At 38.2% G+C, this 26,326-nt stretch overlaps 1 protein-coding gene across 1 annotated transcript in view; it reads left to right on the forward strand.

The window, feature by feature from the left end:
- JAKMIP3 (Janus kinase and microtubule interacting protein 3) overlaps positions 1-26,326 on the forward strand; it is a 1,929,353-nt gene that overhangs the window by 1,073,474 nt on the left and 829,553 nt on the right. The window contains exons 8-9 of the mRNA XM_044056811.1: positions 5,864-5,995; positions 7,288-7,323. Of these exons, the coding sequence (XP_043912746.1) occupies positions 5,864-5,995; positions 7,288-7,323 (168 nt within the window). The remainder of the gene's footprint in view (positions 1-5,863; positions 5,996-7,287; positions 7,324-26,326) is intronic.

Below are 26,326 nucleotides of genomic sequence, written 5' to 3' on the forward strand. Positions count from 1 at the left end.
TAAATATTTCATCCCTAAATTTTCTTGGTCTACGTATTCATTTCGGGTCTACTTTAAGACCTCAAATGTTTAATAGCTCGAATGTATATGGATCGAAACATATGCATCGAACTATTAAACAATCGAATTCCAAAAAAAAAAAAAATACACACAAAAAAATTTAAACTAGTGTAGGCAGGGGGGCAAGCCCCCCTAAACCCCCCATGTGGGGGTCTGTGCCCCCCACCTCCCGCTACTTAAATATATCAACTCCGAGATCACACTACATTGAAGTAAATGGAAATCTCTACCTACGGAGATTTCTGTTTACATTTTCAATGGTTTGCGCTTTCGGTGTACTTGTGTCGAGAATATCATATTCGATATTCTCGGACTTCGAGCATATAAAGTAGACCCATTCATTTCCCGTTAAGTGTTTAGCAGTGCTCTGTACATACTCAGGCACCTTGAGAGATATTTTTCCAGTAAAAGCACAATTGAAATTTCTCCAATACCTAGCTGCATACAGGACAAATAATTTGCAGTCACAAGCTCTGTCCACATAGTTGCAAACTAAATACTTCTGACAGTGATTGATATTCTCACTCCAACTGTCTAATCAATAAAAAAAAAGATTTATTGCAATGGATATGATCTTTCCTTCTATCTTTGTTGCTGGCTTGGTGGATATGGGCATACTGAGGCGATGTAGAAATTGCCTCCTGTTTACTGACACCCAGTTAATTCTCAAACAAAATGATATGGTATGTGAGACATGAATTTACACAATGTCACTGGAGGAAAAGCTCTCACATAAAAGTATTCCTAATGTCAATAAGGTTATCAGTAGTACACATGCTGCACCCATCATGCAAAATTCAAAGCAGACATATAGACCTGCATATGCTGAGGCACTCACATGTAACCTTCCTAAACCACAAAGACCTCCTAGATCAAGTACACATAACAAATAACCTCAGCAGCCCTAAATGCTGTCTTTCAAAACAACACCCACATCAACACATAGAGCTACATCTCATGGCGCCTCTACTTCTAAGCCCATAAGGCAAGTCACCATACGATCCAACATTCTAGTCATAGTAGACTCCATCTTAAAACACACTGATGTCCCTCTCACCCGGCTGAGTAAGAAGAACGTTACGGTGAGTTGCTTATCAGGGGCTAGTATCTGTCACATTATGCATGCACTCAGGTCACTGGACCACAATTACCAATATGACTCAGTCATAGTCCATGTGGGAGTAAATGACCTGAGACATACCTCCATAGACTATATGAAGAGAGGCATCGTGGAGCTCTTGGAATATGTGTCTCAGGATGAGATGAGCCTAGCATTGAGCAGCATTTTACCTTCTCTGAAGATGATGCCACAATACAAACAAAAGATGATTGACTTTAATAATTGGCTTAGTTTCTGGTGTCATTCTAAGGGTGTGCAATATTTGTCAGCAAGGAAGGAGATGGTTAACAGACCATGCTGCTTTGCCAGGGATGGTCTGCACCTCTCCCCTTTAGGCCTTCGAATATTAGCTAAAACATTGTTTTCCCTCATAGTGACTTTTTTAGGCAATGCCAAACTGAAAGTACTTCTGACATAAACCAAAACCAAAAAAATCTAAAGGTATTACTGCTCAATGCTAGGAGTCTAAACAAAAAACTCCATTCCCTAGAAGCTCTCTTTACCCTAGAGAATGCTGATGTCTGTGCAGTCACTGAGACATGGTTTAAAGCAGAAGAAAGCACACCAACCATGCAGTGTTATAATGCCTTCCACACATTTAGGGAAGCTACTTCACAGGCAGGGATTAATGGTGGAGGTGTCTCTATTTACATCAAAAATAAATATACTTCAAGCAGGTCAAACAGGACAATGCACTTGAGCTGATCCATGTTCAATTCACCATAGGTAAAATCCAATACCCCTTCCTTGCAGGCTATAGGTCCCCCTCTATGACCCAGGAAACCCATACCATGTATTTAAATGTATTAGAAATGCTAACCATCCAACCTAATACCATATTCATGGGTGACTTTAATTACCCCACTATTAACTGGGAATCCCACATGACACCAAACGTACATGCACAGAGATTCCTGGATTTTGTAAACACAAACTCCCTGGACCAGATAGTCAATACACCAACCAGGGGTGCAACCATACTTAATCTGGTCCTCACTAACATAGGAGAATGCTGCACATCCCCCTACTGTAATGCCTTTCTGGTAAGGTCGGACCACAAAATGTTCTCCCTTGAAGTAAAAATAAACCCTGGGCCCTCAGCTAAACCTGAAATATTCAGGAACTATTCTAAGGCTAACCTTCTGCTATTAAGTGAGAACCTGGCAAAATTTCAAGACCCCATAAACTCTGTGAACACTTCTGCCTATGCAAAACTATTCATAGAAACCCTGTACAAGCATGTTAATAGCTGCATAGAGACAGCTGTACCCACCAGGAAGACGTAGAGAACTAACTCAAAAAACAAGCCACACAGGTGGAATCACAAAATCAATAGGCTGTATAACAGGAGGATGAACATCATGGCAAAAATTAGGAGGTGAGCACCCAGCAGGAAAAAAGCACTCTCATCAAACTAAACAAGCAACTCAGAGAACAAATAAAGTCTACCAAAGCCACATTTCAGGTGAGTTTGGCCTCCCAGGCCAAGGACAACCACAAAATATTCTTTAGCTATGTCTGCAACCACAAAGGCAATACACAATTGTGTGCAGAGCTCATTGTAAATGGAGCCACCTATACTGAGCCAGAAGACATAGCAAACCTCCTGGCTGATAAATTCAGCTCCAACTTTACCCTCTATCGTCCTCAACCTTCTCAGGAACAGATCCTTAATGCTGCCTCTAAGACAAAGAACACTGCATCAAGGCCCAGACAATGTCCTAGGATGCCTTCTAAATAGCATGAAACATGACCTATCCGGGTCTCTGGAATTACTATTTAACTGTAGGCTCCAAACAGGCTTTGTGACTCATGAATGGAGAAAGGCAATAATAATCCCTCTGCACAAAAGTGGGCCATCTACAGACCCTGAAAACTACAGAACTATAAGTTTAGTCTTATATAAGTCTAGTCTTATATGTAAAGCCATGGAAAGAATTATCATGGAGATGATCAACAGAGATATAGTAAATCTCCAGACACTAGACCCAGCCCAGTTTGGTTTTGTCAATGGCAGATCATGCCTACTCAACCTGGTGGACTTCTTCGAGAAGGTCACCAAAGCAATGAATGAGGGCAAAGTCATTCACACTGCCTACCTTGACCTGGCCAAGGCATTTGACACAATACCCCACTTGGGTATTGTTGACAAACTCAGTAGGTTAGGTACAGACCCGTATGTCACCCAGTGGATAGCCAACTGGCTCACAGACAGGACCCAGGAAGTTAGAATTTGGGAATTCACCTCTACAAAGAGGCCAGTGACAAGTGGAGTCCCTCAGGGATCAGTCCTTGAACCGCTCCTTTTTGGCATTTACTTCTCAGAAGTCAAGGCCAATGCCAGTGGTCTCTGGTTGACTAAATTTGCAGAAGATTGCAAATTAGGAGCTGTCATTGAATCTCACACTGACAGAAATGTTCTCCAGGAGGGGCTGACACAGACAAACAACTGGTGTCAGAGCCATGGACTAAAACTAAATGCTAAGAAATGCATAATAGTATCCTTTGGGAAGTCATCCATCCCTGGTAACTATCATATTGAAAACACACCCGTTAGAGTTGACCTAGTAGTCAGGGACTTAGGGACACACATAGATAGTAATCTAGCATTTGATCATCATGTGTCTACAGTGATGAGGAAATCATTCTATATTGCACAACTTATAAAGAAAGGTGTGGCATCTAAGTCCAAGGAAGTCATTGTTCCACTGTATTTGGCATTCGTCAAACCTATCATTAAGTACAATGTCCCCTTTGGCATGTACCTAACCAAACATATTCAACATTTCGAATGTCCACAGAGGTTCCTCACTAAAAGTATACAGGGCATAAGTAATATGTCCTGTGCAGACTGCCTCAAGGCCTTATCCCTGAATTCTGTCTCCTACAGGCTTTTGAGGGGAGATCTATGCCTGACATACAGGGCATTGTCAGACTTCACTCTGATGGACCTCCTGCATATCCACAAAACAAGCAGCACCAGAATTACCCATTCTAAAGAGTTAAGCCTTGCCTGTGATATAAATATGACCTGCTGGATAGAGAGGTATGTATCCCAGAGACTACCTTGTCTATGGAACAGGCTCCCCATCCATGTGAAGCAGAGTTCCTCCCTAACCCAATTCAAGTGCAACTTGGACAATTGGATGGGAAACCAGAAATTCATCCCTGGTTTGGCACCTATGCCTCTAATGGACAGAGGTAACCTATAAATGGTTCATCTCCCAGGCCCATGCTTACACTTATCAAGGGTATAAGAACTTATCAGAGATTTGGGATGCATGGCTAGGCTTACAAAGGCCCTTGCGGCCGTTAGCCATTGCCATATCACAATAAAGGAGCCTCTTCCTTTTCCTGTATTACTTATTACTATTGCTTTTCTCATCCCTGAAATATTATTCCCATCACCAAATATTTTAGTTTCGAATTCCAATTTTTGCAAACATTTTAGAGATTTAATACACATCCCTTAGATTTTTTGAAATTTGTATATGTATGTTTGTTGCCTGTTTCGCATCTGCTATTTACTGAAAGACACTTTCTTTTGAATAATACAGCCTACTTCTGGAGAGCTGGTACATTTGCATGTGATATCAGTGATAGTGTAAGTAAAAGCAGATGCGTTGCTACTAAAATATGAGGTGTAAAGTGTTGGACTAGTATGTGGTTTTATGCAGTTTCCTTGCTCTTGGTAACATGTAAGTTGGACAAGGTTTCAGTTTATGGAGTAAAGTGCCTACAGCCCCTCAGTCACTTTTTTGCATTCAGCATCACTGCTGATATGATTTTGAGTAGTGGTAAGACAGGGATTATAGTTTTTGGGCTTTTCAAAGTTTTCCATTGTTGTGTAACCATGTGTATTTAAGTAATGGGGTGCAAGATACTTTTTTGAATGTTTTACTAGCAGGTGATGCTTCAGATGCTTTGTTTCACCAAGTTGAAGTTTCATCTGATTGTAACTCAATAGGATCTATTGGAACCATTTTAGGTTATACAAAAATTAGTTTAGGTTGTATAATATTGAAAAAAACCCAAATGTCTCACACACATGATTTGATGAGTACCCTTATCTTAAGACTCGGTACTGTTGATTCTGTACAAAACAGTTTATGTCTTTGTGTGACAATGTATTAAAGTCAACCTGGTATATGGCTGCAACCATGTACAGTATCTTATTTGTTCACTTCTCCATAACAGTATTTAAAACAGACCACAGCATGCTGTAGAGCCGATAGAACAGTACTTGAAGAGTTCTTTAAAGCAATCCTTATCATATGGCATTGGAAATAATCTTCAGTCTTAACAATGAAAAACTGCATACTACAACTAAGTAGTGGTGAGGACAACACCTCCCATATCTGAATCACATCTAAATGATCCCTCTTTGTCATTACTGCACGTTTAGCTAGAACAGTGTAACCTCTTAAATCATGTAAAGATGTTAAAGGTGATTTCCTTGATTGACACTAATTTGTAGCATGTAATTACCAGACAATGAATTTTCATTTGATTTGATTGACAAAAATATGTAGTCAGTGACATTAGGTTCAAAGACATACTCTTGCCATAATTTGTAGGAGAAACACTGTCTCCTTTTGCTTCAAAAGAACCTGTAAGAATAACATATAAAGTTATGCACTTTATTAATGTTAAATCATTACACTTATTTCTCTGATGTACCAGAGACAAACGAGTGGGAAAATAAGAAGACCAAGCTCTTTAAATGACCTTGACCAAAGTCATGAAGAACGAGAAATAGAATGCCTAAGAATGCAAATCGTTGAGCAACAGCGAATCATAGATAACCTTTGTAAGGTAAGAAAAAATGATTTCTATTTCTTTTAAAACTTTTACAGTGATCTGGGAAACTGATAACACTCAATACAAATCACATGAGAAGGTTCTAAAGAATATTTTTTTAGGTTAGTAAACCCCTAGATAAATTAATCTTTGAGAATTTATTTTTTATACAAACATTATTAGTTTGTTGTATTAGAGAGCCATTGAATAAAGGTTTTGATAGGTAAAGTGTAAAAGGTTGGGGGGTGCGATGATATTTCCAGGATGCAGAGGATCTTGTGGCTGGGACAGTGCCTTATACCTGTGATAATGGATACCACATACAGGATATTCCAACATTACCTCATGATACAACACTTGCTGAATGCAGTGTTACATTTTTACATCACATTTGGTGGTTTGGATGAGGACATTGTTAATGCAACTAAGTCTATAGTACGTATATAGGTATGTAAACGGAGAATGTTTATGTATGATTTTAAATATATTAAGATATCCTTATGGTAAAACAGGTGATTAAGTATGTGATAATGAAAGGAAGCTGAAAGAAGTACAAAAGATGGTGCCTGGATGTCAGGTAAATCCTACATTAGCCTTGGTTGAACAGTCATTAGATGTATTACACACTGGAAATTTATAAACATTTTTTTAAAATATCTTCATTGTATATTGGACCTCTTCATCATAGCCAAGTGTTTCAGCAGAGTACAGAAAGCAAAGAAGTCCTCCTGATGAATTTCCTGTGTGTACTTTTATCGTTGTGTAACAGATCGGCATTTACTTTTCCATTTTGTGTTGTTATCACCATAAGCATCTGAATTTTTCAGATCTATTTGTTCATTTTAGCATTTAATACTGTACTGTCACCTCCTACAACACCATGCACAGGTTGGGGGCTTGGGAGTGCAGGAGACCATTTGGAATTCAACCTTTTATAATGGTGTCAAGTCAAAGATGGTAAATATACCTGCGTGACTTAGTAACAATAATAAAAAGAGAATTTCTGTTAAACTAATCATGTCAGTAAATTCTGTAATGCATAGAATGTCATAAAATGCATTTCATAATATACTGTTGGTAACTCTGATATTGGACAAAAGTTACTACAAGGTCTCTAAATTCAAACTGAATAATGTAATTATTTAAAGTCTAAATTTTCTATCTAAAAGACTATTTGTATGCATTACTTATTCCTTATCATTTGGTAAATAATGCTTCTATAATATCAGGTAAAGCATGTATTATTTTGAGAGTAAAGTGTGTTACAACTATTTCTTCTCTGTATTTTACATTTCATATTTTTCCAGAAACTAGAGACTGCTGGTTACGTCAAGAGTGTAATAGTAAGTAATGCTAATCAACCCTTTTGATATCCACTGCAATTTACATTTTTGTAGTAATGCACGAGAAAGTATAGTGAAGCAGTAAAACATCAACAAATTATCTTTTATTTTTTTAATTATTGGCTGCAGGAAAATTGGTCCCTTTATATAGAATAAGCTGTGCAATATATTTTATATCTATTGTTACCTACTTCTGCATTATTATGATTTTTTTTAAATATTTAGTATTTTTGAGGCTTCACTTTGACATCTAAATTTGCTGATTACTATGTTCTAAAACTCCCAGCATAGCCTGTCACTGCCAGCATATACCTGTCGGGCAGAAAAAGAGACAATCAATCAATCAATCAACATGGCCTTCATTCATGTCCTGCCAGGAAATAGGACATTTGGCTTACATAGTGTTATAGAAGCTAATACAACATGGACCCACTTGTGGTCATAACTATCTAAATATATGTGAAGTACTAATTATAGAGGTGATTGAATTCTACCAAGGATAATATCCTTTTGCTACATCTTTTAATGGTAGCCAGTCCTCACTCTCAAGGTGGACAGAACAGACAAAGTGTGTTCATTTTATCTGGCCAGCTCAGTATGTGGGCTCTGTGTTGATCCAAGATGGCTTATGTTGTAGTCAGGAGAAAAAACTCATACCGTTGTTGAACCATAGTCTTATGATTGTGATCTTACGCATTTAATTATGTGCTGAATTTTCAGTTCTCATTTCTGCCAGAAGTTGCCACCATGATATTGAAATAATATGCAGGCCTGCAAATATATACTGTGTCATAATACGAATACTAATAAGACAAAAGACTCACCTTCAGCATTACTGTGTGTCCTGCACTTAGTCTGAAACTGTCTAAATTAGCATTAATCAGAAAACTGGTTTCAGCTATCATAAAAGGATTTTTTCTTAATTATCAGGGCATTGGTGTCTGACAATGAGCTTATTTTTCCATCTCAATGAATGAAAGTGGCCTGTTTTGCTGTTGTGGTAACTGATGGAGGCCTAGCACCATAACATAATGCTATAAAGTATTGACATGGATGTTAATGTTCTAATGTGTTACTCAGTATGTCCACTCACTACAGTTCGATGTGTGTGTGTGTGTGTGTGTGTGTGTGTGTGTGTGTGTGTGTGTGTGTGTGTGTGTGTGTGTGTGTGTGTGTATGTGTGTGTGTATGTATAGAAAACTTCAGGCTGTCATTTCCCTTAATTTAGGCCAGTGTTCTCTGCTCTTCCAATAGTGATTTCAGGGGAATGGATTGAACTGCAGAATTAGGGTGTCTGATTTTCTGGATCAATATTTTTGGAGTCTTCTACCACAGTGGCATTAGGTACCCAGTTTTGATTGCCCTTTGGACAAAGTCATATGTTTTAAACTGGTTTATTCAGATGAAAAGCACTGCTAATCATATTTGATTTGATATTTGCCTGATTTTATATTTTCTGTTCATTCTGGCATTTATCCATAGACAGTTTAAAATTCAGTGCCTCGGTCTTTCAATTTGTACAAATGTTTAATTCCCTTTGTGCTGCTTGTTGCTGCTTTTGGGTGGGTTGCCTGTTCTCTCATATTCTATCCTAACCTGGGCTCCAGTTTTAGTACAAGTGAGTGGATCATTTATCTCCAGGGAGGATAGACTTCTTGCTGCTTGGGTCTCCTTTGCCCCATAGCAGGAAGGAAAGGGATTGTCGACTTTCTCATCACACTGTGGTTGAATGCTTTACTGGACATCAGCATGTAGTCACTTGTACACATGTCCCTATTCTTCAGCAGGCATGAAGTACAAGGTGAACTCTAGTAGCCTTGCTGTTTCACAGTCTTGCTGTCATCTGCAATACCATATCATTTTCACCAGAGTGATGCAGCAATGTGCAGCCCCATCCCTCCAAGTTAGGCAAGCTGACATTTGGTGGCTAAGCTTATTCCGCTAGCTGGTTCTTTGACTTGCCAAATCTGTAATCAGCCATGGCTAGCTATCTGTGCAAACAGAAGACCTGTGTCTGCATCAAAGGGATATGTTTATGCTTATTTTGCTTTGGTCAGTATTTTACACATAACCAAAAATTTGAATTTAAAATTACAACTGGGAACTCATTCTTGACCTTTGCCAGAGTGGATTATTATTTTTTTTTGGGTGTGAGCACTATTCTTCTACCAACAAATTATATGGTATTTCACATTTATCTGTAGGGGCACCATCAACACATTAAAACATAGGGTACAGAATCTACACAATTATCTGTATGAAGACAGATTAAAGGAACCTTTAACTTGTGGAGTCATGAGGATAGGGGTGACTGAGAAGAGATGTTAAAACTTTCCATTTTCTTAACAATATCATTACGACTGAGGAGAATAGCAGCTTACAGTGATGAGTTGTACAGGGAATGTAATTATAAATATACACAACAGACAGTATAGAAATGACATTAAAATTATTTTTCAATGAGAGAGTACTGCATGTATAGAACAGACTTTCAAGAAAGATGACAGTGAGGACAAGCATGGAGGAAATGAGAAAAGGCTAGAACAGACATAAGGCTACTAGAGAGTGAGGGAGAGAGAGAGAGAGAGACAGAGATGCTTACAAGGATTATTTAAAAAGAAGTTTTGGTGTACTGGAAAATTAGGAGCCATACTATGTTTAGCTTGATAGCTGATCAACAATCAGAATGTAAACTTTAAAAGATTTCTGGCATCCCGTCAGCATGGCGATTTTGGAAAAAGAGCAACAAAGTGGGTGTTTTGTTTCCCTTATTTTCTTCTTCTCTGAATTTGTATGATCTTATGAGTTAGTATATCTATGTATCTGTATGGGTACAGGGTGTAGCGTAATGATTGCTGAAGGATTTTTCAGTGTTAGAATTGTTCTCATTATTGTGGGTGTGTTGGTACTCTTAGTTACTAGCATGTCTGAAATGTGTGTGTGTGTGTGTTTGTGTGTGTGTGTGTGTGTGTGTGTGTGTGTGTGTGTGTGTGTGTGTGTGTGTGTGTGTGTGTGTGTCTTGTTTAACGGTACTGTAAGAAAAAGGTGTTTAGTACTCTAATGTAGGGTTGGGGCTAGGGGCAGGGGAAGGGGAACATGTTTGCGAGGTAGGGTTAGAGTAACTACTAGAGTAAGGAATCGGTGTGTTGGCATGTTTGTTTGCTAATATGTCTGAAATATATGCGTGTGTGCAAGAGTGTGTGTGTGTGTGTGTGTGTGTGTGTGTGTGTGTGTGTGTGTGTGTACATGTTTACTGATACTGTTAGGAAAAGGGTGTTTAATATCCTAATATCTAGGTTTGGGGTTAGAGGCAGGAGCAGAAGAAGGGACTAGGGTTAGCACACATGCATAAGGTGGTGAACGGAGGGGAGATGAATGTCTAGTGGACACTACTAGCACAGTAATAAAAACAGCAGAAACCAGGAAATGGAGCTCCAAAGAAGAAACAAATAAAATTGTATATAACACACCAACATGGTGCTCCTGCAGGCAGAATGGTAACTCAAAATATCCAATAAAACCAACTCAGATAAAACGTAAAAAAATATTTATTAGGGTGAGCTCTTTCACGGTAAAACACCGCTTCATCAGACAACCTAATAAAAGCATCATGCACTTTTATATTCAGATCAGCCAATGAAAATCACATATCAGTTTATTATAAAGCATAAACTCTTAAAGTGCTAAAACACAAAAATCATATGAACAACATGAAACTATTAGAAATCATACTAAAAAAGTCAATGCTTCAGTGACCTTTCTCTTAAAAATGGTTTCAAGGAAACCATATCATTAATACCAGGGAAGCAGTCTGCTTCAAAGAAAAGAATCTATTTCTGCTCACAGACTTCTGTCCTGTTTTTAATGTTGCCTCCCCTCAAACTTTCATATATAATTTCTTTAAATAGTGCACTAGTTTTTTTTTTTTTTTATTTCTAATATCTCTTATATGTTCAAGCACACGATCTCTCAAACAGTGGTTTGTCTTCCCAATGTAGCAGACATTGCAGTATGTGCAAAAAGCATAGTAAACTAAATTCTTTGTAGTACAGTCAGCATAAAAAGAAAAGTCTGCTGTGCACTTCTGCACAGGATGTACAGACTGGCTACCTGTATAAATGTACTTGCATGCACTACACTTTCTACAGAGGAACGTCCCTTACCTATGTGAGGTACGGGCTGATGGTCTATCATTGCTTCTATAACATAGCTGTTTCTTAATAGATGCACTGTTCTTAAAAGAAAAGCTAGGCTTACTGGAGACTATTTCACTAGGTTCTTCATTTGCATACAGAATGTTTCAGTTTCTCATAATTATATCACAAAAAATGCCAACGTCATTCAAGTAAGTTAAAGGAAACCTGATTCTACATATATCTGTGGGTGTCTCTACTAGCTGCACCTCATTAGAAGTCTCAGGAAAGAAGGGCTTACCCTTCTTGTCTCTCTCTCTCAAGACTGACTGCATAATCTCATTTATCTCCTTAGCCTTATAGCCTCTCTCAACAAAATCTATTGTAAGTTGATGAAAGGCATTCATCATTATGCAGTCTCATCATCCTAAGGAATTACACCCTAAGAACATTCCTAAGGACGTGCCATGGGTGCACACTACTCCTATGTAGTAGAGTATTTTTCCTTATCTCTTTTCTACACAACCCTGTCCTAAATGTGCCTAACTCTGATCTTTTTATCTTAACATCAAGAAAATGTATCTGTTCAGTAGAGTAGGCATGTGAAAACCTCAAAAAGGATGTGGTAGTGGATAAATAGTCAAAAAAGGATAGTAATTGTTCTTCATCACCTCCCCCATAAAATAAACATATCATCCACAAATCTTTTATACCAAATAATACTAGAACTAAAATTATTATAGGTGAAAACTGCATCCATTTCCCAGTTGGCCAATGAAAGGTTGGCATAGATATTGGCACAGGCAGTACCCATTGCTGCACCAACCTTCTGTAGATAGTAGTTACCACCAAAAATAAAAGCATTGTTTTCTAGTACAATCTCAACCAAGCTACAAATGAGATTGTTTTTTCCATTAGAATAGTGTTTGCCCTTGTTCAATATTTCTCTCAAGTTCTCTATACCTCATTCACTCGGGATAACAGTGAACAATGAGTTTATATCCATGGTAACCAAATACACCTTTTGCTGTTTATCTATACCGATCGTTCTCTCATAGAGATCTTCCAAAAAATGTTTTGCATCTTTCAAAACTGTCTGTTGCTTGTCAACTACCGGATGCAGCATTTTTTCTACATAGATACTCAGGGGTTCCAGTGGCGGCTAGTGACTTCAAATTAAAGGGGGGCTGCAGGAAGACACCTGCGTGGGTGGGGTCAATGGCAAGGGATGTGGCCAACTAGAAAGGGGAGGAGATTTGCTCAAAACCACAAAAACTGTAACTTTAATTAAAAACGCTGCCCTGGGTGCCAAACTGTCATTGTGAGAGTCTAATCAAGACAAAATGAAGGGTAGAAGAAAAAAAAATATTTCAATGCATTGGCTGCATGACAGCTTCCTTAATATCTAGATGGAAACAGAAAGGTTGTGAGGCATGAAAATATAAATTACTTTTTAAATACATTACTGGAATGCCAGTCAAAATCAAGTATAAGAAAAACAAGCAGCACTCAACTCAAACCACTTCTCCTTGCACTGCAGTTCTAATTATAATTTATATTCAGCTTTATTAAAGTACCAAGTAACATGCTGAAAGTAGCATCTGTGATACCCCCACTTGTAAAAATGTTTCTTATCCAAAAAAAGACCTGCTGTCTGACAACAACTGTCTACTTGTTTCATGGGGAAAACATGATCAAAGTAAAAAATGAAAAGCAAACAAGAAACAAGCTCAAGATACATTGCTTAAAGTATTACTGCACAAGTTATGGACCACACACAATAGATTGGCATTCTGTTTAGTTTACAGGTAAAGCCTGCAAAGATGACGTCTTCAACAAATGTAATGAGCTTCTTAAAATAATGTAATCCTGTCCTTTATTATAAATACTGTCATATGCATTTCAATACCCAAGGCTTATACGTTATCTTGTTATGTAAGTATTCTCTGCATGGCAGCAACAGAAAAACTTTCAATGTTGGCAATTCTTTAACAGTATGCTTATTAAAGCTTACTTGCATCTTACAATCTCAGACAAACTTACCTGGTGGTCATTAAAGCATTTCTACTTAAACACAAAGCAACAGGCACTTTCTGAATAATAATAAGCATAAATCAACAGTATAAAAATATGACAGAAACCAGAACATTCTGCAAAATCAAGGACAGATGAAAAGCCACTGTAGTACTTGTGTCTACCTTGGATGGGGGGATACTCTGCAGATGTACACTGCATAACTGCTCCTTGCCTTGCTTGGACACATCCAGAGTCACTACACGGGGTGCAACAAGTATGTCACAATTTGAAATGTCTCTGGCTGACTGTGATGGCCCTGACACATTTGTCATACCTCTCAACCTCAGGGCAAGAAATCTGGACAAAGCCATACATAGAAGTGGGACAAAGGCCAAAAAATAAGGACAATTTTTAAATATTGCTCTTATAAACTTAGAAAGATAATAGAATAGTAGGTCTTGCATTAGTATGAATTTTCTGAAGGGTATGAAATCTGAAACTCAAATGTCTGTCATTATTTTCGAACTTCAGTCTTTAACGATTTGCCACTAATTTGCCAAAAAAAACACAATTTTATGAAAAAGGGACCAAAAATTTGATGAAAAAATATAAAATAGCCACATAATACAGATGGGAACCTGTCAAAGAAGGGACATTTTTATTATTAGCACTGCTAACTTGAGCAGCTGACAAAATAAAAGAATCTACATGCATTTCTGAAATAAAAGTAATCTATAACTGATTATTACAGTTATTTATTAATTGTAAACCCTCCACGTTTTCTTCCAAAATTGCCATTTTGCAGAGGGATTATTAGGGGAAGAGCAACATTTTGACCCCAAATCAGGGACAGATGAGAGGTTTGGATATGCCTAATTCTGTAAAGCAATTTATTTGCACGTACCTCTTAACTTGTTAATGCAGGAAATCTAGACAAATATATTGGGGAACATATAAAGAGCACTAAAAATTGCTCTTGTATAAACTGAGACAGTTGATAGAATAACAGGTCTTGCTTTAGCATGCATTTTTCCTGATGGTCATGAAGTCTGAAACTCAGTGTCTGTCATTATTTAGTGACTTAATCCTAAATGATTTGCCAGAAAACCACACATTTTATTGGGAACAAACCAAAAATAAGAAGCAAAAATCTATTCATTCTGCAAAGATCTGAACAGTTGAGAGGTGTAGATCAGCCGGGGCTATCTTTGAGTTTGCCGCCCTCCCCCCTCACAAAATCATGGTCGAATGGAGCCTCCCCCCTGCAGCCATTCCAATGAACCATTACTTGGCTATTTCACCGCATTCACCATAAACACTAATAGGTTTATAGGTTCATAGGTTCATACTAGGCTATCTGCCCTAGGGCATTTATAAGCCTAGCCAGAATGTGTTTGGCTTCCGCCACCCATTTTAAATTTATTTTGCTATGCCCTTTTTTGAGGTTAGTATACTGTGCCTCTGTCTAACAGTGACACAGAAGTGATACCCGGGGTAAACCTATGATCTCCCATCCACTCATCAAGATTCCTCTTGAAGAGAGTCAATGAGGGATTCTGCCTAACCTGGACTGGGATTTTATTCCAGAGTGAAGGGAGTCTCTGGGTTATGAATCTGTCCCTCCAGCATGTCCTATTTATTTCAGTGCTGTGGTTCAAGTCTCGAGCAGAGCTCGATGGGATTTGGATTTTCTGCGGTGCAGCATGTCCATTAATTCCGGGTTGGACATGGCTTTATACGTCAGGCACAGATCACCTCTGAACAGGCGGTATGCCACTGAGTAGAGCTGGAGTTTCTTTAACCGGGCAGCATATGGCATCTGTTTGAGCCCTTTGATCCTCTTGGTGAGGTACTTTTGGGGTCTTTCCAGTTGCTGCAGGTGTCTGGTAAGGTACATCCCAAAAGGGCATTGTACTCAATTATGGGCCTGATGAGGGATGAGTAAAGAGGCACGATGACCTCCCCTGATCTAGATGTGAATCCCTTCATGATTAGGTGGCCTATATAAAATGTTTTTCTAACCACTTTGGCCATGTGGTTGTCAAATGAGAGATTGCTATCAACTTGGGTCCCCAGGTCCCTAATTACTTCTTCTGTACTTAATGGATTACCACCTATGTGGTAATTTGTGGGCACTTTGTTTTTGCCAAAGGGGATGACTATACACTTTTGGCATTTAGCTTGAGGCCATGGCTCTGGCACCAGTTGTCTGTTTCTATGAGGCCCTTTTGGAGGATGCTTGTGTCAGCTGGAGAGTCGATTATGGCCCAGTTTGCAGTCATCTGTGAACTTGGTCAGCCACAGTCCTTCCGTGTTGGCCTGTACCTCCGAAATATATAACGAACAAGAGAGGTCCCAGGACTGAGCCTTGTGGGACACCACTTGTAACTGGTTTGAGTCTGACATGGCTCCAGCAATTCTAACCATGTGGGTTCTGTCCTTGAGCCAGTTTGCAATCCATCTAGTGACATAGGGGTTTATATTTAAGCTGGTGAGCTTATCTATAATGCCCGAGTGGGGTATTGTATCAAAGGCTTTTGCGAGGTCCAGGTAGGCTGTGTGGACCACCTTCCCCTCGTCAATGGCCTTGGTGACTGTTTCAAAGAAATCAACCAGGTTTAAGAGGCAGGATCTGCCCTTAAAGCCGAACTGGGTAGGATCCAGTGTCTGTAGGTCCCCAATATCTTTATTTATGAGGTCCATTATGATCCTTTCCATAGCTTTGCAGACCAAGCTAATCAGGCTTATGGGGTGATAGTTTCCAGGATCCGTTGAGGCACCACCATTATGGAGAGGGACCACTGTTGCTGTACGCCACTCTTTGGGCACATATCCTGTAGTAAGGCTGAGATTGAACAGTAGTTTTATGTTTGGGTTTAGCTCTTCTTGGAGTATGCACATTCTTAATGTGCATACTGCTTTACTTCTGCAATGATTTGGACTTAATTTTAAAGTTTTATTATGCATTTTACAGCACAAACACTAATAGATATCTGCTAAACAAAGTGATGCAGTCTCACAATGAAAACAGACTTAGCATTAAAACTTCTCTGCCCTTGAAACTCACATTCATTGAAACAGCATTGAAACCCACATTCAAAGAAAATACATTTTGCCAGTGGCAGATAAAGATTAACTTTGGGCTGTTTTCAAATCACAGGCTCCTTGCACATGAATCATACACATGCACTTTGATACACCTTCCTGATTGTATTAAATTATATTCCTTGTCCATTACAGTGCAGTTTTAGCGGGCATTTTAAATGTATTGTTTTGAACATTTTTCCAGTAAACAATGAAATAAAATGCATGCACCAATAATGACAAAACTGCCTAATTCAGAACATTTCCATCATAAAAGTCTACTCAAACTTCTACAGTCCACCAGTATCAGTAAATATGCACAATCTCTGAAGAAGTAAAAATCATCTAAATAATTCCACATTAAAGAGATCTGTAACTAATGAAGAGGTTGCTGCTTGCAAACAACTTTATATTTCATTGTTTCATCTACAAATAAAGTACCCGTTGCCTTTGAGGAATAAACTGCCTAGGTTACACTAAAAGAAATGATAAGCTAGTAATATTGCAATAGGGAATAGATGGAAAACTGATAACAGGTTCATAGTTGCTAGGTATCTTCACCAAAAAGGACTGCAGCATCCACCCCCTTTGCAACACAGTACAGTATCAGCAATGCATCTACCTACTGTGGGAGTAGAACCCACAGCCTTCTGCATCAAAACCAAGTACACTACCTGTTGTGCTATTAACAATGCTAGCAGAATCAGCATAAGTAGCACTAAACTTTTTCTCCCCTGCAGCTCTCAGCTCCTTGTAAAATCTACTCAACACTCAGCTATATCTCTGAAATTTGCAGCACAAGAGGTCTGGAAAAGCCAAAATTTATTGGGGGGGGGGGCAAAAGCCCAAAAACCAGGGACACATTTTAAACATTGCTTGTATAATGTTGGAAAGTTGCTAGAATAAAATGCTGTGTTACCACTATACATTTCACTGACAAATCTTGAACCCAGGACCCTGTGCAAAACAGTCAGAGCAACACACCACTATGCCAAATCAGCTGTTTTGTGAAAGAGAGGAAGACTGAAACATAAATGGCTACCATTTAGTGAATTCAATTCTCACCATAGCTGTCAACCTCTTAGCACAAAAGACCTGAACAAACCCAATAATGGGGGAAAACAGCCCCCAAACATATTCAGTGAATTCAGTTCTCACCGTAGCTCTCAACCTCTTAGCAAAAAACACCTGGACAAAACCAGTAATGGGGGAATACAGCCCCCAAACATATTCAGTGAATTCAGTTCCTACCATAGTTTTCAACCTTAGCACAAAAAACCTGGATGAAGCCAATAATGGGGGAATACAGTCCCAAAAATAGGGACACATTTCAAATATTGATCTTATAAACTTAGAAAATTGCTAGAATAAAAGGTTTTGTGCTACCATGTACTTTCTGAAGAATATCATGTCTGAAATTCAAATGCTTGTCATTTTTATTTATTTAACATTTGTTAACCAGAAAAGTCTGACTTGGAACAAAAGCCAATTTTCAGCAGAGGCCCAGGGAAAAACATGCCAGACACATGTCTTTGTAAGATGGGACGACACCAGAGCACACCCTCACAAACACAGGGAGGGCATACAGATTTCATGCAGAAGGCACCCCAGCCAATAATCAAACCAGAGAACCTGTAGCTGTCAGGCAACAATGCTACCACTGCACTTCTGACTATGTAAAGACACAAAAATGCAGAAACCACAGATTATGTGAGGAACAGAACAGAACAACTATGAGGCAAAAATCTGCAAACTTTTTACAAATGATGGTGGGTAGGGAATTCAGGCTCTTACCATATGGGCCAAAGGGACAGGGTTCAAGCCTGTGTATTCTCTACCCACCACCATATAGCAACTGGGGCATCACACACACACACACACACACACACACACACACACACACACACACACACACACACACACACACACGCACCCTTCTCCTGCAGTTCCATACCTGAGAGCAAGTCCTTCCTGTGACATCCATTCAGTAAGGTCTGTTGTAAAAAGCCTGCGAGGCTCATCCTAGTTTTTCCTGCGAGAGCAGAGCAAACAAGCTAGGTGCTTCCCAGCCTGCGGACATTGCAGTCTGATCGCCTTCCAGTCTATGCAGTTGTAACTGCATTGACTTCTGGGATATTGGTGTTATATTGCTGTCTTCCTAATCTGGACTCTAGGATACTGGTGCAGTATTGCTGTCTTCCTAATCCGGACTGCTTGTGAGACAGTCTGAATTCTGTGTGCATGCTCCAGACTGGTTCACCAGCAGTCCGAATATCGGAAATGCCACACATGTGCGATGTTCTACGACTTGCATTTTTTTTCTTTTCTTTTTTCTTTTCTTTTCTGTTATGTTTTACAGATGGGGGCTGCAGTCCTGCAGCCCAATAGCATGACCCGCCCCTGAGTGGTTCAGTCAACCACCCCCTTCCTGAAACAATAGGTAGCATGGGTGGGTCCACTAAACTCTTATGTATTTTTGGTAGCCCATAGACTATTGGGATAGTGGGAGCATCTACAGTGAAATATTTAAATAAGTCTTCTGTTATTGTATTAGTAATTAACAAGTCAAAGACTAAAACAAGTATTTTCTCTATAAGTGCTTGAACAACATTTTTATTAACAAAAATAAAAGTCTGCTGATCACTATGTAAATCAAGCATACTATTAAAATATTTTTGTTTATCTAACAGCACTATCCCTCCACCTTTATCTGCAGGTCGAAACTCTACAATTTTAATCTCTTTCAATTCACAAATGGCTTCATGTTCAGCCTTACTAAGGTTATAGTAGGTAGAACTGCACTCTTTAGTGAATCATTCCCTAATCTCTTTCTCACATACATTACAGAATACTTCACATAGAAGGACAACTCTTAGGAATACAAAAATTACTGACATCAGTATTAATACTTTTAAAAGTAGCTGACAGTGAAACATTCCTACAAAATATTTTTAAATTCAGCAAAACATCCAGCATATTAGATTTTCTAGATGGTATAAATGAAAGTCCTCTATTAAGTACAGCACACTGAGTTGCAGTTAAATTATGTGAAGTCACTCTTACTGAGCTCTGAATATTCTTGTATATTCCCCAATTCTCTGCAGGTTGTAGGTGTCTTGGTCGGCCCTTCTCCCTTGACTCTGTGACCTGCCTTTCCGTTGCATTTGTTGTTTTATAGGCAGTGGCTCTGGTAACTGAAAAAGGGGGTGTCCTGAACAAGAGCCATTATTCACTGTGTTGCTACTCTCTCACAGCCCAACAAGTTTGTAGAAGCCATTGAACTCCCCACAGCCAAGTAGATCCCAATGTTGACTGCTTCAGTTGTGGATGAAGTAGATGTCATCTCTGTTGTGATGTTTGTCTACCAGTGACTTGTATTTATCCTTTAGAAATGAAAATATGTGAAAAACATTCACTCACCTGAGTAATTTTACCCAAAATGTGATAAATTAAAGTCTTGTACTGGAAATGTGTGCAAGATATATTTTTTTTGGTCCTTCTCCCTGCAGCTGGTCAGTCCTTGCCACCTGCTCCTCTCCTCATCAGGTCTACAGGAACCACCTTAGCCTCCTCTGAGCTTAATATGACCCATTTATGTAGGCCAGTGAGGAGATTGGGGACATCAGTGAATTATCATGCTTCTGCTGTGGAGTATGCTGTAACCCCCTCCCACCCATGGCAGCCTTTTGAGCTCCACCATTGCTGCCTACAGGCAGTACATGCTTGCTTCCACACATGCACAACCTTCTGACCAAGTGATATGCAGTCAGCAATGTAGAGGTCACCTAGTGCAATAAGCCTAGGCAGTCTACACCCCCCACCCCCGGACGGGTGAGCTGACATCAACCATTCAGTCCCATCAACCCCCCCCCTAACCCGTCCAGTCCCTCCAGCACTCATGGTGCTACTCAAACCTAGATCACTTGGTGTGGAGTAAGGGCTTTATCCCTCTGTGCAATTGATCCAGATCACAAATTGCATCTTTTCTAATAATGGGGTGGAACACACAAAAAAAAAAAAAAGAACTAAAAAAAATCTGAAAACCCAGCCAAGGAGACAGCATGTGTGAATAAGACTACAATGATACATACCCATATAGAACTTCTCATGCCTTCGTTTTTATTATAAATCGACCAATGTAAGACCAAAAAAAAACAAAATATGAAATATAGTAACACCATTGTATCATTGCAGTTTTATTCATACACGCTGTCTCCTTTTTTAATAATAGGGTGGGCATAACGGTAATCCATATTTTTGAATTGATTTCTAATGTTCCTTCTCCTTAAAGTTTATAAATTCACATTGCATAAGCCATGTTGGCAATTTCTTTGATTTTTCACATACTGCAAATAAACCAGTAAAGAGGAGGCTTGACTGCAAACCCATAAATTACCAAAATTTAGTAAATATGACATCATCTGGAATCACTAATGAAGAGCAGACAGATTATCTAGGATGTCACCCTTACTCATATGTGATCAATACATATGATACTTACTCAGCTGAAGAGTGGCTAACTCTGTTTTAAAGGATCAAATTTCTCAGTTTCTGAATTCAGCCAATGAGAGAAATTTGAGATAAGAAGGTTAGTGTCGTTTCCTTCTGTCATAGGAAAAGAGCAGCAATGGTTTAATATTCTTTAATCACTAAATACCTATTTTTTTCTTTTGTTGCTTGAAATAGAAACATTTGTTAAATTAGAAGCTGATTTCTTTTAAGCACACTGAAAGGAAATGCCATCTAGCACATTATTTTTATGAAGGAAAATTGTTACTTCTATTAATTGGCTTTAAGTTAAAAACACTTAATCATTATTCATTTTTAAACTGCAGATTACAAGTAACTTTTTTTGCAGTGTACTGGACCTTCTGTCATTAAACAAATTTAACAAAAGTTCCTGTCGACACTGATTGTTAAAATATCAGTTTTCAGGACTCCCTGAGTTAATTTGTTTCTGATCTTCCTTGCTGTTTAGCTAAAATTTAAAATTAATTTATGAGTATAGACCATTTCATATATTTCAGAACGTACACACACACACACACACATATATATATATATATATATATATATATATATATATATATATATATATATATATACACTGTGTCTAGCATCCACTTTTAGGTACTAGCTAAGTTCTATGTTAAAAGTTATTAAAACCAGGTATGATTTTACACATTTTTAAAATATGAAGAACACTAATGAACACTGAATATTTGTTTCTTTTTTCATAGCGTAAATTGACATGAAAGTGTTGTGAGTATTCACACAAATTTTTATTACTTTATTTACAAAAAGCCTGCTACTATTCTACTATACAATGGAAGCTCCTTTTTCCTCAAGAACTCTAACAATAGGTAATAATTAGATTACAGCTGAAGGCAAACATATGAGTTTCTCATGACAAGTTTATTTACAAAGTTAGATATGCTTACACATTGCAGTAATGGCTTAATTGGATGGACTGACACCAGACTGGATACTAGACAGTTATTGTATACCTTCTTCCCTGAATATCTCACAGTGATGTTTTAAAACGTTGTACAACTCAATGCTCACTAACTCATTCAAATTGTTAGCCATCCCAACTTGCATTATCTCTAAATCATAGTTACATTCCCAGAAGTGAACTAAGATGTAATATACATATGTGAAGTGATAAGCCATGATCATATAACACAGATTTTGGAATATTTCCCTTTGGAATAATTACACTAGCTCCCATAGAAGCAAATCACATGACTTATTCTGTTATGCATTTGAGATCATACTGTGTAACGGAAGGTGCAGTGGTACATCGGTAGCATTGTTGCCTCATAGCAAGAGGTTCTCCACTTCGATTCTTGGCTGGGGTGCTTTCTGTGTGGAGTCTGCATGTCCTCCCTGCATTCATATGGTTTTCCTCCGGGTGCTCTGGTTTCCTCCCACATTACAAAAACATGCATCTGGAGCATTTCTCCCCAGGCCTCCGCTGGAAATTGGCTTTGTTCCAAGTCAGACTTTCCCGGTTAACAAATGTTAAATAAAGTAACTTGGGTTTTAAAATATTTTGTCAAATTTATATGTGTAAGTCCCTCACAAAACATGTCAGCTTTTGATGTAGAATTTGGAAATTAACACGTTTTAGACAGTGGTCCTAAGACACACTGACAGAGAGAATGCATACTCAAACCTGTTAGTTCTAATTTGAATGTATTACCCATATAGGTTTTTGAAATAACCTTTCTTATGTTACAAAGTTGTAGTAATATTGACAAAGTTAAACAATTAACATCTGCCATGCCTTCTTATCAATGTTGTTTGTCAGGGAACCCCCCCCCCAGTCTTTTCAGTCATATAAAGCACAAAACTCAGCACATAAGATTTACTGAAATGGTATAGAGCTCCGTAGCACATTGCCAGAATATTTCCTATGCATACATAGTATAATCAGATTGTTATGTTGTCTACATACTAAGAATATTCTGGTGATGTGTCAGCAGTCGTCTTTATTTTGTAGCTATCTTTGTCATCTGAAGTGAAAAGATCACATATTATAGACGTACTGGGTCTAATCTGCTTTACCTAGAATGTGGCTAACTTTCCGAACTTCATTGTCAGAGTGTTTAAACTTTTTCCATATTCAGTTTACAACATTTATTTTATTACTGCATTTGCAATGATTTCTTATGACTCCCAAAATGTAAACCCTCCTTTTTGTTTCCGTTAAGGGTAAAATTATAACTATAAAAATATCTTCTTAAGTTTTAACATAGATGAATGTATATAGGTAACGTATTTCTTCACTATTCCTCAACCTCTCAAAGGTATTTGACACTGTCTCTCAATCTAAACTCCTACATCAACTTTCAATCCTTGAACTGTCACCCCCGACCCTCTAGTGGTTCCCAGCTGCCTGTGTAATAAACAGCAATCAGGAGAATGGCAGGTGTCTCTCTTCCCATACTTGCCCCATACCACAGTTATTTCTCAAGGATGCATCTTCAGTCCTCTACTCTTTAAAATCTTCATCAATAATCTCTATACTCCCTCATGTCAATATGCAGGCAGATCTACAATCATCTCCTCTTCAGCTAGTCTATCACACCTACAACAAATAACAGAAGAGAACTGGTTTACTGATTCCCATCTCATAGTAAATCCCAGGAAAACTAAGCTTCTGCTCTTTACTCCTAGATCACACTGTCAAGACAAATCTAACTTTAAAATTCATTCACTAAACAACAGCGAAATGGATGTAGGGTCCGACTCACTATAACCTACATTAAGTGTACACTGTCTGCAGTCAAGGACATTGCTACCACGTTTTTGTGCTGTCTATTTACTCAGAAAGATTCCACTTGTGTACAAATAGTCTACACTTTGTTGTAACCTTTATAAATAATCCTCAATATTTATGTTTGCAAGAAAATCACTAGGAAAACTAACATCAGGAGGAAGAATTTGGAAGTTATGCTTGTGCTGTCTGGTCCCTTAGAATGGTGTACACTTAGCACAGGCATTACTGAATCTGGCCCATAGTTTCCCACACTAAATTCTTAGGTGTAATAATAGATGGCAACCTCAAGATTGACCTACACAATCAAAGTAACAAAAAAAAAACAGAAACTTGGAATGCTACACAGGTACAAATACTTCCTGAATAATGCAACAAAAACAACACTTGCCATGACCTATTACTCTCATTACTATGTGGAGCCCCAGTTCTTAATAAAATCTCTACAGTCATCTCTAAAAATAAAACTTGAAACTTACTGCAACAAAATTGCTAACTTTGTAACTATCACTTCTATCACTGTACAGCTTTAAAGTCACATAATTGTTTTGATCTTCCCCTCCAGCTGTCCTATCTACAACTTGCTTTATACCACAAGAATGGTGGACTACAATGGCTCCAGTGGTTATCCAGCTTTGCAAGGCTTGGCTATCAACCAACCTCAGAAACTACAGGCCTATTAGTCTGACTAGTCTAATATGTAAAACAATGGAAGACATTATCATGGAAATGACGAACAAAGACATAGGCAACCTTCAGACACTGGCCTCACCACAGTTTGACTTTCTCAAAGGAAGATCATGCCTACTAAAACTGGTGGACCTCATTAAGAAGGTCACTAAGGCAGTGTATGAGGGGGAAACCGTGCATACCGCCTACCTGGACCTGACTAAGGTGTTGATACAGTACTGCACTGTGGTATAGTTGGCAACTCACTGAACTAGGCATAAACCCTACATAACTCACTGGATTGCCAGCTTGCTCACAGACAGGACCCAGGAAGTCAGGATTTGTGACAGCACCTAAACTAAGAGACCAGTCACCAGCAGGGTACTTCAGGGCTCCATGCTGGGACCGCTCTTATTTGATATCAACTTCTTTGAGGCAAAGGTTAATGTCAAGGGCCTTTGGCTGACCAAGTTTGCAGACGAATGCAAATTGAGAGCTACCATTGATTCCTCTCATGATACAAACATCTTACAAGAGGGTCTAACAAAGACAAATGACTGGTGCCAAAGTCAAAGATTAAATCTCAGTGCCAAGAAATGCATTATAGTGCTTTTTGGGAATACTGCCACTCTGGCTAATTACTACAGTGGGTACTTTTCCGTTATCGGGGAAACAGTGTAAACACGATTGTTCAGCTGTAATCCACTGATTTAACAGATCTTTAAACCAGATATTCTCTTAATCTGTTTAAATAGTACATTTTAAAATAAAAAAATTAACTGTATTACCTTTATTCACTTTTTTATATGTGGTTAACAAATATGTGAAAGAAGTACATTACAGTTGAGCAAGTGAGCAGCAACTGTTCTCCCGATAAGTTACACAGAGAAAAATACACAAGAAAATCTCTTCACACAGAATGTTTTCATTATTAATTATTGCTTTGAAAGACATCTGCCACTAAAAATGACAATGTTGTTAAATGAATGCCACCTGAAAAGTATCACACTTTTTTTATTCAAATTAATATTTGTCCTGTAATGGGCTACTGGAATGTTGTTCATATCATTTAAAAATGGTCATTGACATGTTTTTTTTTTTTTTTTTTTTTTATGAAGTGCTTAGAAAACACAACATTTGGCATTGGGCTTACACTTCCACTAATTAAATATTTACTAACTTGCCAAAATGAAAACATACATGAGTTTATATGCAACTGTTCTTCCCGTTCTCTATGAATTGTTTTTTAACCAGTACATGACGCTTTAAAAAAAAAAATAAAAACCCGTACTACCCGAACAGCTGTTTCTAGAATGACGATCGCATCTTTTCAGCTGTCTTCATGGCTCAATGACTGTATGTGCACCTTATGTTTATTTGTACGTTTTTATTTTGTGGGTATGCAGAAAAGGCTTCCCCTTATCACAATGTTTTTTTTTTTAACTATTATTTTAATGGGCAAATAATGTAAATGTGGTTGATGACCTCTGGAATACAGTGTCTTGCCATGCATTTCTCATGTTGATCAGATGAGGTATGTGTTTAACAATGAAATGTTTTATATGTATCCAAAAGAGAAATAAGTTTTATATTTTACAATTCCCTACTTATATTATCACAGAAATACATGAAAAGACAGTACTTTTGCAGCTATGTCACCGCATTTACACTGTTGCCCCGATAACGGAAAAGTACCCTTCATTGATAAGATAACCCTAAAAGTTGACCCAGTAAGCAGGGATTTGGGGACAAACATAGACAGTAATCTGGCCTTTGACCAACATGTGGCCAAGGTAGCATTTCATTACACCCAATTTAT

The sequence above is a fragment of the Protopterus annectens genome, chromosome 14.part0, assembly GCF_019279795.1.
Source record: "Protopterus annectens isolate FY-2018-M chromosome 14.part0, PAN1.0, whole genome shotgun sequence".
Classification (NCBI taxonomy): Eukaryota; Metazoa; Chordata; order Ceratodontiformes; family Protopteridae; genus Protopterus; species Protopterus annectens.